Raw genomic sequence first — 12252 nt, 5'->3', positions numbered from 1 at the left:
AATTTAAGAAGTGACCAATTTGCACCAATGTTGAACAATGAACACTACCAATGAACTATTGTTTTGGAAAAGAATTTTTTTGTTACTGTGCCCAGGACACCCATGAATTCAAAAGAAATCTCTAATTCTGTTAAAAGAAATTGTTTTCCACCATGTCCATGTAGCTTAATTTACGAAAGCAGGAGAAATAACAATGTTTCATTTGCCACAAAGAAATGTCATTCTTTAGTTTAGTTTATCATGAAGGCAATTGTTTCTAAGGATATTCAAGGACAGTACATGAAGACTCAAGAAGACAGAGCTTATTTTGGTCACTCAATGGAGCAACTTTACATGACCAGTATAATAGCAGATCTTATCTTTGACTTTTAATCCATCATGACACTAGAGCCAATTGCAGTTCTATTAACTAGCAAAAAATGTGCAATTATCGTAAATATGTGATTGACTAGAGATAGCAGCGGTTCCGAAATACAACATTTGGATTTGCAGTCGGCACAGCTTGCCATCCACAGATGGACTGAGCAAACATATTACAAAAAGTATGATACAATTATTTGAAGAAATCAAGTTTTTTTGCATGCGGAAATGGTTATGTTGACAGAGAACCAAAATATGCATTAATAAGCAGTTAATTGCTTGAGGAGTGGCGTTAGGTTGTGGCAGTAGATATACCTTGGAAATTTGCTCCGGGTTTGGGAAACGCATGTCCTCTGAAGCTAGCATCCGGTGTTGAGACATGAGCATGGTCTTTTCCTTTAGCAGGACATACCATAGCTTAGAGCATCTTCAGCCATTGGCCCCCTAGGAGGTATAAAAATCGCCGTCTGGGGGCGAGCCGGCGGTAGAATCGGCGCTGGGGGCGGTTGGGCATCCAGCCCTCGCCTCCAGGTCGTCCCCAGGCGCCGATATCGGCCCATTCGCGGCCGCTTTTCGGCCTAGATAAATAAAAAATTGCCCGATATCGGCGAGAAACGGCCCATATTCGGCGTGGTTCGGCGTTGAATTCTCAACATAAATATTTTTTATCACATAATTCATCATAGTCAAATAATTCAACAAAATAGTGCAACAACAAATACTCCCTCCGTTCCGAAATATAAGTCTTTTTAGACATTTTAAATGGATTACAACATACAGATGTATGTAGACATATTTTAGAGTGTAGATTCACTCATTTTGCTCCGTATGTAGTCATCTATTGGAATCTCTAGAAAGACTTATATTTTGGAACGGAGGGAGTAGTTCAATACAAATTATATAGTTCAACAAATAAAAACTCATCACACGTCGAGCCCGGCGTCGCCCTTGATCCTTCATAGGTGCTCCACCAGATCCTGATGCAGTTGATGATGCACCTGTGGGTCTCGGATCTCCTGACGCATACTGAGGTAGGCAGTTTAGGTTGCCGGTAGCTGATGATCAACTTCGGCTAGAGGACCCTGCCTGCAGTATGGTTCAGTGTCAAACACTGGCTCTTCCTGCTCACTCTCGATGATCATGTTGTGCAAGATGACACAACAAGTCATGATCTCCCACATTTGATCTTTCGACCAGGTCTCTGCAGGGTACCAGGCAACAGCAAATCGAGATTGGAGCACACCAAATGCCCGCTCGATATCCTTCCTGCAAGCCTCCTGCACCTTGGCAAAGTGGGACTTCTTGCCTCCTGGCACAACGTTTGAGATAGTCTTCACAAATGTAGACCATCTCGGATAGATGCCATCAGCTAGGTAGTACCTCTTGTTGTAGTGCCGCCCATTGTTGGCGCCTTTGTACATCCCTGCCAAGCAAATGGGCAGTTCTTTCATTTCCAATGCATGCAGTCGATGCTTCCAAGCATCCCAGGAAATCCTCTTGCCGCATTCTGTGCTAGGATCCGAACAGTGTCTTCCGCATTGGGTGTTCGCAAGTATTGCGGTCCAAACACTGTCACCACTGCCCGACAGAACTTGTAGAAACACTCAATGGTGGTGGACTCGGCCATGCGCCCATAGTCGTCGAGTGAATCACCAGGAGCTCCGTATGCAAGCATCCTCATCGCTGTCGCGCACTTCTGGATTGAGGTGAATCCAAGTTTGCCTGTGCAATCCATCTTGCACTTGAAGTAGCTGTCGAACTCCCGGATGGAATTCACAATCCCGAGGAAAAGCTTTTGGCTCATCCGATAACGGCGCCGAAATGTTTTGTCACCGTGCAGTGGAGCGTCGGCGAAGTAGTCGGAGTAGAGCATGCAGTAGCCTTCGAGACGATGCTGATTCTTTGCTTTCATCCGCCACCTCGCCGCGGCTTTTCATTGCTCGCCAGCAGGCCGGCGAGGGTGGCGAGGACCATGAGATGTTCCTCTTCCTGGACGTCGGCCTCGGCTTCTTCCTCCAGCAGCGCGGCGAGCGCTTCCTCGTCGTCCGAGTCCATTGCCGAGGCAGGCAAATTGCCGAAACCTTGCAGGCGCGGTCGGCGCGCACCCGCCGCTACACTGTCCCTCCGCGGCCGGAACGCCGGAAAAATCGCGCCAGCCGGTGGTGGAGAGGCTGCCTCGGCGAAACCTCTACTCTTTTCCGGCGGGGAATGGGCTATCTAGCGGTGGGCGGCGCCGGGATCAGCCGGTTGGCGGCCGAGCGCGCGGGGGGTGGGAGGCGAATCTGGAAGATAGACTTGACTTTTTGCCTGACGGTGTGGGCCAGGCGTGCTTTTTCCTTGCGCCGGAGCCCCCCAGTGCCCCCCAGTGCGCCGGGTTCGGCCTGCAATCGCCGGGCCAAAAAACGGGCCGAGCCGGCGGATTTCGGCGTCCTGGGGACGCGACTGGGGCGTTTTTTCAGCGCCGGCGCGGAAAAAGTCGTCTAGGGGGGCCTGTTGGGGGCGTGTCTGGAGATGCCCTACGTGAAGGGGCGTCAGTCAAGAAGTGAAGTGTCGAGCTCCTAGAAGAAATATAGCAGCTCTTATCAACAAAGCGTCGCTCGCAAACACGATATCATCTCGAGTGCATCCAATGGTCGAAGAATGTCCCGAGAAAATGGAAGTGATGCATGCGTAGAATTGTATTGAAAACGCCACAAGTCAATTCATTGTCGATCGTATATACCGACCCTTGGCATGGAAAAGATCTCCTTACAGTGTGTTGAAACCATCCACAGCCAAAGAGACCCTGCAAGATATATTCGTCCATGTATGATAGTGTGATCGATGTAAGTATCAGCCAACCCCCACTTAGCACTAACTCACGGGTGCAACTAATCTAGCTAGTGTGGATCAAGTTCCTCCACTTGGTAGCATCAGTTTCCTTCACTTTCTCCCACTTGCCTTTCGTGTCTATTCACCGAAAGGAAATTTTGGTTTTATGACCTTCATTGTCATCGGAAAATAAAAAGAAGGTTGTTGACCCGTTAATAACTAGTCAAGGTTTTCTGATCATTTTCAGTTTCTTTTGTTAAATAACTTTCCCCCCTGATTTTTTGTTACAAAACATATCTACTGAAAGACATGTCTCAACCAATTCATTCAGGTTTCAATTTCCCGGAAAAACAAGGCAAAAAAAAGTCACAAGATAAGATGTTGGGTCCCAATGTCATGCAAAGAGAGAGACAAGTCATTTCATTCAACCAGAAGTGCATCAAGGCATACTGTTCACTGGTGTGCTCTGATTTCATTCAACCAGAACCCCTTTTCGTATATACTCCAGGGTTATAGGAAAGCTGTTCCGGAGAAAGAAGAAAAATAAATCATCAATCAATTCGTTAGAAGATTCTGGTTGAACCTCATTTAGCAAGATATGGGATTAATGGATACTAAATCAATAGAGAGGGACAAGATAATTATCATTATTAATCTTTTTTTGCGAAAACATATCAATTTTTTTTGCGAATAAAGCACTTCCATTACTTAAGCAGGAACATTACAATCCTGCTCACACAGCAGGTTAAGCTCATCAGGTACGCATCTTAACCAAACAGCAGTTCTAGAAAGAGAAGAACCCATACGTGCGAGTGCATGACTCGCTTTATTCTGCTCGCAACGAACGGCTAGTATTTCATGTGGTCGCTGAGCTAGTAGCTGATTTGTCGCCTCCACCATCGCTGCTACAGGTGATCTATTCGCCTCCTGGTCGCTGATCATACGTGCCGCCGTCTCGCTATCCGTCTCAACGATGAGTTGGTCCTTACTCCATTCAAGGGCAAGGGTCACACCTTCCAAACAAGCTGGCGAAAACATATCATTATTATTCAATATAGTCACAAGTGGGCAGCGGCCTTGAGTGAGACTTGCCGAGAGAAAAGCAAGGCATCCAATGGACGTATAGGGCAATCAATGATGATACCTTTCTCAAATTTCATTACGAAAAGCACCCGTTTGGTGCAATTAGGTAGGCGTTCAGCAAACAAAGTGCTTGTTGGGTCACCATCTCATTCATAACCCACTCTATTTTAAAATCAACGCACCGTATTTTTACGTCCCGTAAATTTTCTTACTTCATATGTAAAAAGAGAACGTAAGAAATATTAAATCACCGTGAAAAATATTTTATGTTACGTAAAATTACGAATGTAAAACCGTAGTGTAAAAATATATATGATGCAATTTTTCTAGTCTTATGACCTATAGTTTTGTTTTCTTATGTCAAATTTTACGTAGTGAATCAATATGAATGTAACTATTTGTATATCAAATATAATTTATTTATGAAACCTTCATAAGATTACCTCGCGTGAAGAATAATTTATTCTGCACGGTGAGTGATGAATAGTATTACCATGTGCCCACTTACAATTTTTCATAGAACTCACTTTAGAGTATCTTAGATATAGTATATGAACATACTAAAAATAATAACACGTGCCTGCGGAACTCCAAAAGCCCTTTGAACATCCTTTCTAGATGCTTCTTGTCTTTGGGTAAAGTGACAATTTTTCTGACCAACTTGGTTAGAGATGTTGTTCATAAAGGTAGCCCAAGGAGAATAGATAACGTCAATGAGATAGTAGCCCATGTTGTACTCATACCCATTGACAGTATAGTGGCAAGGGGGAGCTTTTTCTTCAGTCAGCCTGACAACAATAGTGATCGCTGCAGCACATTGATGTCATTGTGAGACCCGATCGAACATGCCAAAGAAAGTGTGCCAAATCCAAAGATCCTGTGATGCACCTGCTTGAAGAATGATGATGGGCTTCTTAACATGACCCCGATATTTCCCGTGAAAAGCTTTTGGGTAGTTCTTCCATTTTCAATGCATGTAGTCAAGTGAGCCGAGCAAACCTGGCCGCCCTATTGCTTTCAAGATTGCCAAGAACCTCTCGTTGTCTACCACAGTTGGTTCTCTCAAGTATTGATGTCCAAACACCGAGACAATGGCAGTTCCAAACCCGACCATGGCATCTCCGCATGTGCTCTCGGACATCCGCATGCAGGTACTCGTCCAACGAATCAATGACCGTGCCATATGCAAGCACCCAAAGTGCGGCTGTGCACTTCTGGTAACTAGGGAAACAAATCCTTCCCACATCGTCCTTCTTGAAGATGAAGTAGTCATCAAAGGATCGGATGCCATGGTCGAGACGATCGAAGACATTCTTGCGCATCCAAAAGGCCGGCGAAAATTGTCAGCGAAGAGGACATCGGGGGTAAAGTAGTCCTCCACCAGCGTCGGCCGCGCGCCCTGTTGCAGTTGAGTACTCGATGATCCTTGATCAACCCCTTGAAATCGAGAACATGCTCCTCCGCACGCTTCACATCTCCAAGCACCGCTGCATCATTGCCGTCTCATCCGTGTAGTCCTCCTCGTCGGACGAATCAACATAGTGCTCGTATATGTACTCCATATCCGACTCCGGCGAGGGACGGGTGATGACGGCGGCGCGCCTTCGGCTCGCTTCAGTGATTGTAGTCGTCGCTAGGTGGTCTACGGATATATAATTTTTATTATTTCTAGTATTCGTTGTACTGCCATGATAGAAGATGAATAGATTGAAAGTTTTCTCGAAAAAAAAATTGGTTCCTAATCCTTAATACAATGGCATGCCTGCAGTAGATTGGAAAACATGTTTTTTTAATAGATGTTGTTGGTTCTACTGTGATTGAAGTACACTCGATGGGACTGGCGTTTTAGCAGTAGTGTCCCGTAGTGGATAAAGATATGTAATGTCACAACACTATTTCTGGAGAGGCCTTGCAAGGGTGACAACACATGGTGTCCCTAATTTTTTTTTTATAATTCCAAAGAATAACCATGGTATGAGATGTTTCAAGTTGTTATATTCAGAAGTAACTTGGGCATCATGGAAGGAGCATGGACAACGTCTAAGTTTGTTATATTGAATAATAAAAATTCTTGTAAGATGTAATATCACATACCATCATGATCTACAGCTAAATAGGGGGTTTAAAAGTTTAAGTTGTTATGCCAACATTATTGTTTCTAAACTAATATAAATATCTTTTTATGTCAGTGAGAAATCTAACCAATCATAGATACTTCCAAAAGTCCGGTTAAAATATATTTCTCTTTGTGAATCAAAGATAAAGCTAATTCATACATATTCGTGTGGAAAGACAGATATCAATATCGGGTACTTTTGTGAATTGAGCCTAGGTTTGGTTCCTTGTGTTGAACTAACCCACCAGTATTCATGTCCTAAACTTGACACTGGTACGCATTTCTCTGGATTTAGTTTAGGATTTCCGACAATGTTTGTTCAGTGGAGGAGACGTTCCCGTCGACTATGAGACACCTGTGGTGACTTTGTCAATTTGAAGATATTGTGCCGGCTCAGTATCTCGGAGGTGCTCATAGGGGTAAGGTGTGCGGCGTATGTTCATAGGGGTTAATATATGTGCATGTATGCGAGTGTCTGCGATTGTACTTGTGTTAAAAAAATCTGATACTTTTATAGATAATATTTTACTTCTGGTCCCTTAACTTTGAATGGGTTTACTTTTGACACAAGAAATAGAGCAAATCTTTATAATTATGTTTTCTGAAAGAAAATAAAATAAGAAATTTGATATAATTTTGATTCATACTTTTTTTCAGCTCCTTATTTTCTGTTCGTCTAATTAATTTTTGGAAATATTGGGATTTTAAGTACACGCATATACCAAGGCATCATTTCACTTTATTTTGGGATTAGGCCTCATCTTACGTATATTTAAGAAGGCATCCTTGCCACTTTGTATTTTTTTGTGGGAGGCGTCAACCCACGTCCACTTTTCTCGAAGAAAACATGTCCTCTTTTTTTAAGGGACATGTGCGCATGCCCTTTTTTTGAATGAACATCAGCCAACATCCTTTTTTTAGATGAACCCACGTCATAATAAGCTGGCATGAAAGTTGTTTCATTATATTAAGGCATTGGTGGATGCACATTTTTTTTTGTTCTAATAAACATCAGCCACGTCGGTTCAACAAAAAAAAACATTAGCCACGTTCTTATTTTTAGATGTGCCCGCATCCTAAGAGCAACTACAGCCGGGCGCCCCAAACAGGGCTCAAACACTCGGACGGCCCACCCGGTCACTGACCGGTCACGAAATTTCAACTCAGACGGGCGCCTCAAACGGGCCTCAAATGCCCGGGCTGACCGGCACCCCTCATATCCAGCCCAAATATGGGGCGGATATGGGGCGCCTGGGTGCGCCAGGAGCACCCGCCACGTCGGACCCGACAGCCCAACCCCACCGCAAATTGCACCAAATCCACCCCGCATACTTACGGGATCCATTTCCTCTCTCCTCTCTTCTTCCTCCTCTGTGCCCCGTCTTGCAGCTCCACAGCCATTCCGAGCGGCCACCAGCACCGACACAATACTCCTGTCTACCGTCGTCGCTGTCGGGGGCATCGTAGCCGGCCCGGACGCCACCGCGATACGTCTAGCAACTCCCAAGCCCCCCCCCCCCTTGCACTCTATGTGTTTGACATAGTTTTTTGTGATTTTTTGGGGGAAAACGATGAATTCCGATGCTTTGTCGGACGAGGAGTATGGATTGACGGAGCTTGATCAAATGATTGAAGATGAGTTCTTCGATTCCTCGGATTCAGACAAAGAAGTGGATATGATCATGCTCATGAGCATGCAAGAGGAAATGGACCGGCAGGTGGAGCATATTCTCAACTTTAAGGGCTCAATCAAAGGGAGAAGAGTGATCAATCGTGATAGGGTGTCCGGAGCATGACTATTGCAGAAGGACTAATTTGCTCCGAACCCTACTTTCCTAGATGGTCCATGGTTTCGTCGCCGCTTCCGCATGTGGAAACCATTGTTCTTGCGCATTGTGGAGGGGGTGGAGGCACATGATGACTACTTCAAGCTGAAGAGAGATTGCTGCGGCCAACTTTGTTTCTCTGCGAAGCAGAAGTGCAAGACTCCTCTGAGGATACTCGCACTTGGTACTGCCGCTGATGCCGTTGGTGAGATGGTCAGGATGGGGGAGAGCACATACCTAAGGACTACTGTCAAGTTTGCCCGCGCCATGGTGCAGGTGTTTGGAGCAGAGTATCTGAGAGAATCAAATGCGCAGTACACGGAAAGGTTGTTGGCTATTGGAGAGGCCAGAGGGTTTCCAGGAATGCTTGGATCAATTGATTGCATGCATTGGCAATGGAAGAACTACCCAAAGGTTTGCGGGAATGTATCAAGGTAACACGAAAGTGGCCACCATCATACTTGAAGCGGTGGCATCACATGGCTTATGGATTTGGCATACTTTCTTTGGAATACCAGGATCTCACAACGAGATCAACGTGCTTCAACGATCTCCGGTGTTCAGGAGGCTTTGCAATGGGGAATCTCCGCCATGCAACTACACTGACAATGGCTGTGAGTACAACATGAGATACTATCTTGCTGACGGCATCTATCCTCAGTGGGCGGCGTTTGTGAAGACCATATCTGAACCACAGGGCAACAAACAAAGCCACTTTGCAACAGTGCAGGAAGCAGCTAGGAAGAATGTGGAGAGGGCATTCGGAGTGCTTCAAGCTCGTTGAGGAATTGTTCTTGGAGCTGCAATGATGTGGGAATCAGAAACTTTGTGGCAGCTCATGACATGTTGTGTTTTTTTGCACAATATGATTGTCGAGGATGAAGGTGATGGTGTAGCCCAAACCAATGATTTTGAAGCACATATAGAACAATTTGAAATCTCGGAAGATCAAGATGCAGCTCAGCTTATTAACTTTCTGCAGGCATCAGAATCTTTGAGATCATCAGGTGCACGCGCAACTACTCAATGATCTTGTGGAGCATATATGGACCCACAATGAAAACCAAAGAGTTGATGTTTGAGTTGTGCACTTAAAATAATTTTTATGTAAACACTATTTATGTTTGGTACCAACATTTGTTATTTACGTGCAACATTGGCTTGTATGATCGATGTGCATGGATTTGCATGGATTTGTGAGTCCTAATTTGAGATATGTGGACGCCGGGAGCGAAATACGAGGGCCCGTCCGGATGCACTCGCGAGTGTGCCTGGACGCGCCCGCGGACGTATAGGGGTCCCGGATTTGCCAAGTCCGGCTGTAGATGTTCTAATAAGACGAGGCAAGAAAAGTATTGGTGGATGGCACGATCTTTCCTTAAAAAAACATCAGCCCACTATTTTTTTTGACATGCGCCCAAGTCCTAATAAGGTGAGCCACGAAACATTTTCTTCTAATAATTATAATAACAATGGCAGTGATGGGTAATTTTTGGACTAAAAACTAATCTGATGGTTATGGAATTTTAGTCTATTAAATAGACGGTCCGATGTTTCTGTTTATTTTTAGATTTTCTGGCATTTTCTTTTTCTGGTGAACCTGTGAATTACTCTTAATATAATAGATAGATAGATATAGTCACAAGAGGGGAGCGACCTCGAGTAGGACTTGCCGAGAGAAAAGCAAGGCATCCAATGGACGTGTAGAGCAATCAATGACGATACCTATCTCAAATTTCATTAGGAGAAGCGACTCCTTTGGTGCTGTTGAAGCAATTGGGTAGGCGTTAAGCAGAAAACGTGCTTGCATCAGGTCACCATCTCATTCAACACATATGAATATGGCTACTAATTGGATGAAAGAGGAACGTAACCGATACCTTGGCACATGTGCTGGCTTGGAGTTGGATCTCCAGGAGAGGAGAGTAGGAGGACGAGGCACAAAGCGACGCGATCGACAGGCAGCACGTTGCTTGCGTCGACATCTCGACGGAATCACCCTGCACACCACGGGACTATCCTACACGCGGCCGCCTGCCTCTGAATCATCCGCGCCGGGACCGTCCGTCCGGCTGGCGATGAGATCGACCACCGGCCGACGACGTGGATGTATATCTGGATCGCCTGAGTCGTCGGTGTCCCGGTGTCAATGGCGTGCTACAGTGCAGAGGTAGGTGCGGGAGAGTGATCGGATCTATCAGTGTTGCTTGATGTGTACGTGCATCACGGTCCCTACGCCCAAGAAAAGAAACACATGCATTTCCCGCTCAAGCCGGTGTCCATCACGTTGGGAGAGCAAGATAAAATCTGTTGTACGGTGCGCGCGCGAGCTCACCATCCGCAATGGCCCGCTCTCCCGGGGACGTGCTCCATTGGTTCATCGTCGTGGACCCATGCACGGCTGGCTGATTGTGACGGGACAGAGAAATACAGTTGCATGTCGAGGATGGAGTTAGAGCATCTACAGTCGAACCTCTCAAACCCGCCTCATACGCCCGGAGTGGGCCGCCCGGTCACTGTCCGGTCACGTTTTTCTTGACCCAGACGGGCTCCTTAAATGGGCCTTAAACGCCCGGGCTGACCGGCACCCTTAATATCCAACCCAAATATGAGGCGGGTATGGGGGCATCCGGGCGCGCCCGCCACGTTGGACTGACGAAGGGGTCCCAGCCGAAAACGCCCTCAGACCCAGCGGTCCGAAACTCGTCTCCTCCGTCGGACCGGTGGTGCCACGTGGCACAGCTCCGGCGGGCCGCGTAGTGCAATTAAGTCGACCGGCGGCACCAAATCCCTACAATCCATCCACATTTTCCTCCTCCTGTCCGCCGCCACCGCCGCCACTTTCCACTCCACCCGTCCGCCTAGTAGCCATGCCCCAACGCCGCCGGGTGAGGAGCGAGCCATTTCTGATGCCGGAGCACCGGCTCGAGCTCCTTGAGCAGATCCGGGCTAGGCGCGAAGCCCGGATCGCCGTGGGGCTACCTCCGGATGCAGTGGATCCGGAGGAGGAGTTGGAGGAGGAGGAGGCGAGGTGGAGGAGGAGGACGACGAGGAGGAGGAGGACTTCGAGCAGGAGGGGGATGAGCCAGAGGAGGAGGATGTGGAGACGCTGGCGAAGGGGATCTGCAGGCGGTGCAGCAGGCCATCCTCGATTCCTTCTGGTCGGAGTTGGCTGCGGAGGCAAGACGCCGTCGTTGGCAGGAGATGGAGGCGCAAGAGGCCACGGAGAAGGAGGCACAAGAGGCCATGGAGAAGGTGGAGATGTTCGCCTACATGGATGAGGTCGAGCAGGAGGAGGATGAGCCGGAGCCCTCCTATCCGCCCGTCCAGCCGGCGCCCGGCACCCTCGTCATGGACATCTCCGACGATGAAGAGTAGCTAGGGTAGTACATAGGATTTCTTTTGCATGCTTTGTATGGATCTAGGGGATGAAATATGAGAGAGGTGGATGCAAAGTGGCTAATTTGAGGCGTGACCGGTCAGTGCCTGCGGACGCGTCCGGACGCATCTGCGGGCACTTAAGAGGCCGGATTTGCAAAGTCCGGCTATAGATGCTCTTACCACAAAGACAAAAATATTAGTAGACTGGGCCACTACTTTAAAGAGCATCAACATGAATTTTCTTTGACGAAAACATTAAAAAAATGCATATAACAGCACAAAAATGCTAAAAACGAATTGAAAAGGCCTCGTTCTCTTCACACCTCTATCTGACTACATAAAGAAAATTAAAAAGCAAAAGAAAATGGCATGCAGTCAATAGACTACAGGAGCCTGGTACCTAAATCAATAAGAAAGTGGGATGTAGTCTAGTCGGCAAAAAATGGAAACGGCCGATACAGAAAAGAATAGGCAAAACAACGACCGACCAAAAAACTGTGACTCTACAGCAGCGAGCGCCCAAAAATACGAATTTTGCATCGATATTCGACGCCTAGAAAGTTAGATAAGAGATAACTAAATCTCATCTCATCTACATGAGAGTTAGCAAAACCGATGTGATTATTGTCCACGAATAAGAAAGGAACATATGCCTTTTCAAATAATGGGAGGCAC

At 46.6% G+C, this 12252-nt stretch overlaps 1 protein-coding gene across 1 annotated transcript; it reads left to right on the top strand.

Annotated features, from left to right (window-relative positions):
• The first annotated feature begins 8238 nt into the window (after window positions 1-8238).
• LOC109754887 (uncharacterized) lies at window positions 8239-8980 on the top strand. The gene is made up of 2 exons (XM_020313776.1): window positions 8239-8630; window positions 8761-8980. The coding sequence occupies exons 1-2, from the start codon at window positions 8239-8241 to the stop codon at window positions 8978-8980; spliced, it is 612 nt and encodes a 203-aa protein (XP_020169365.1).
• Window positions 8981-12252: the final 3272 nt, after the last annotated feature.

This window comes from Aegilops tauschii, chromosome 7 (genome assembly GCF_002575655.3).
Source record: "Aegilops tauschii subsp. strangulata cultivar AL8/78 chromosome 7, Aet v6.0, whole genome shotgun sequence".
NCBI classification, from domain to species: Eukaryota; Viridiplantae; Streptophyta; class Magnoliopsida; order Poales; family Poaceae; genus Aegilops; species Aegilops tauschii.
Note: the sequence above shows the minus strand (reverse complement) of the source record. Positions and strands in the feature narration are given on the sequence as shown.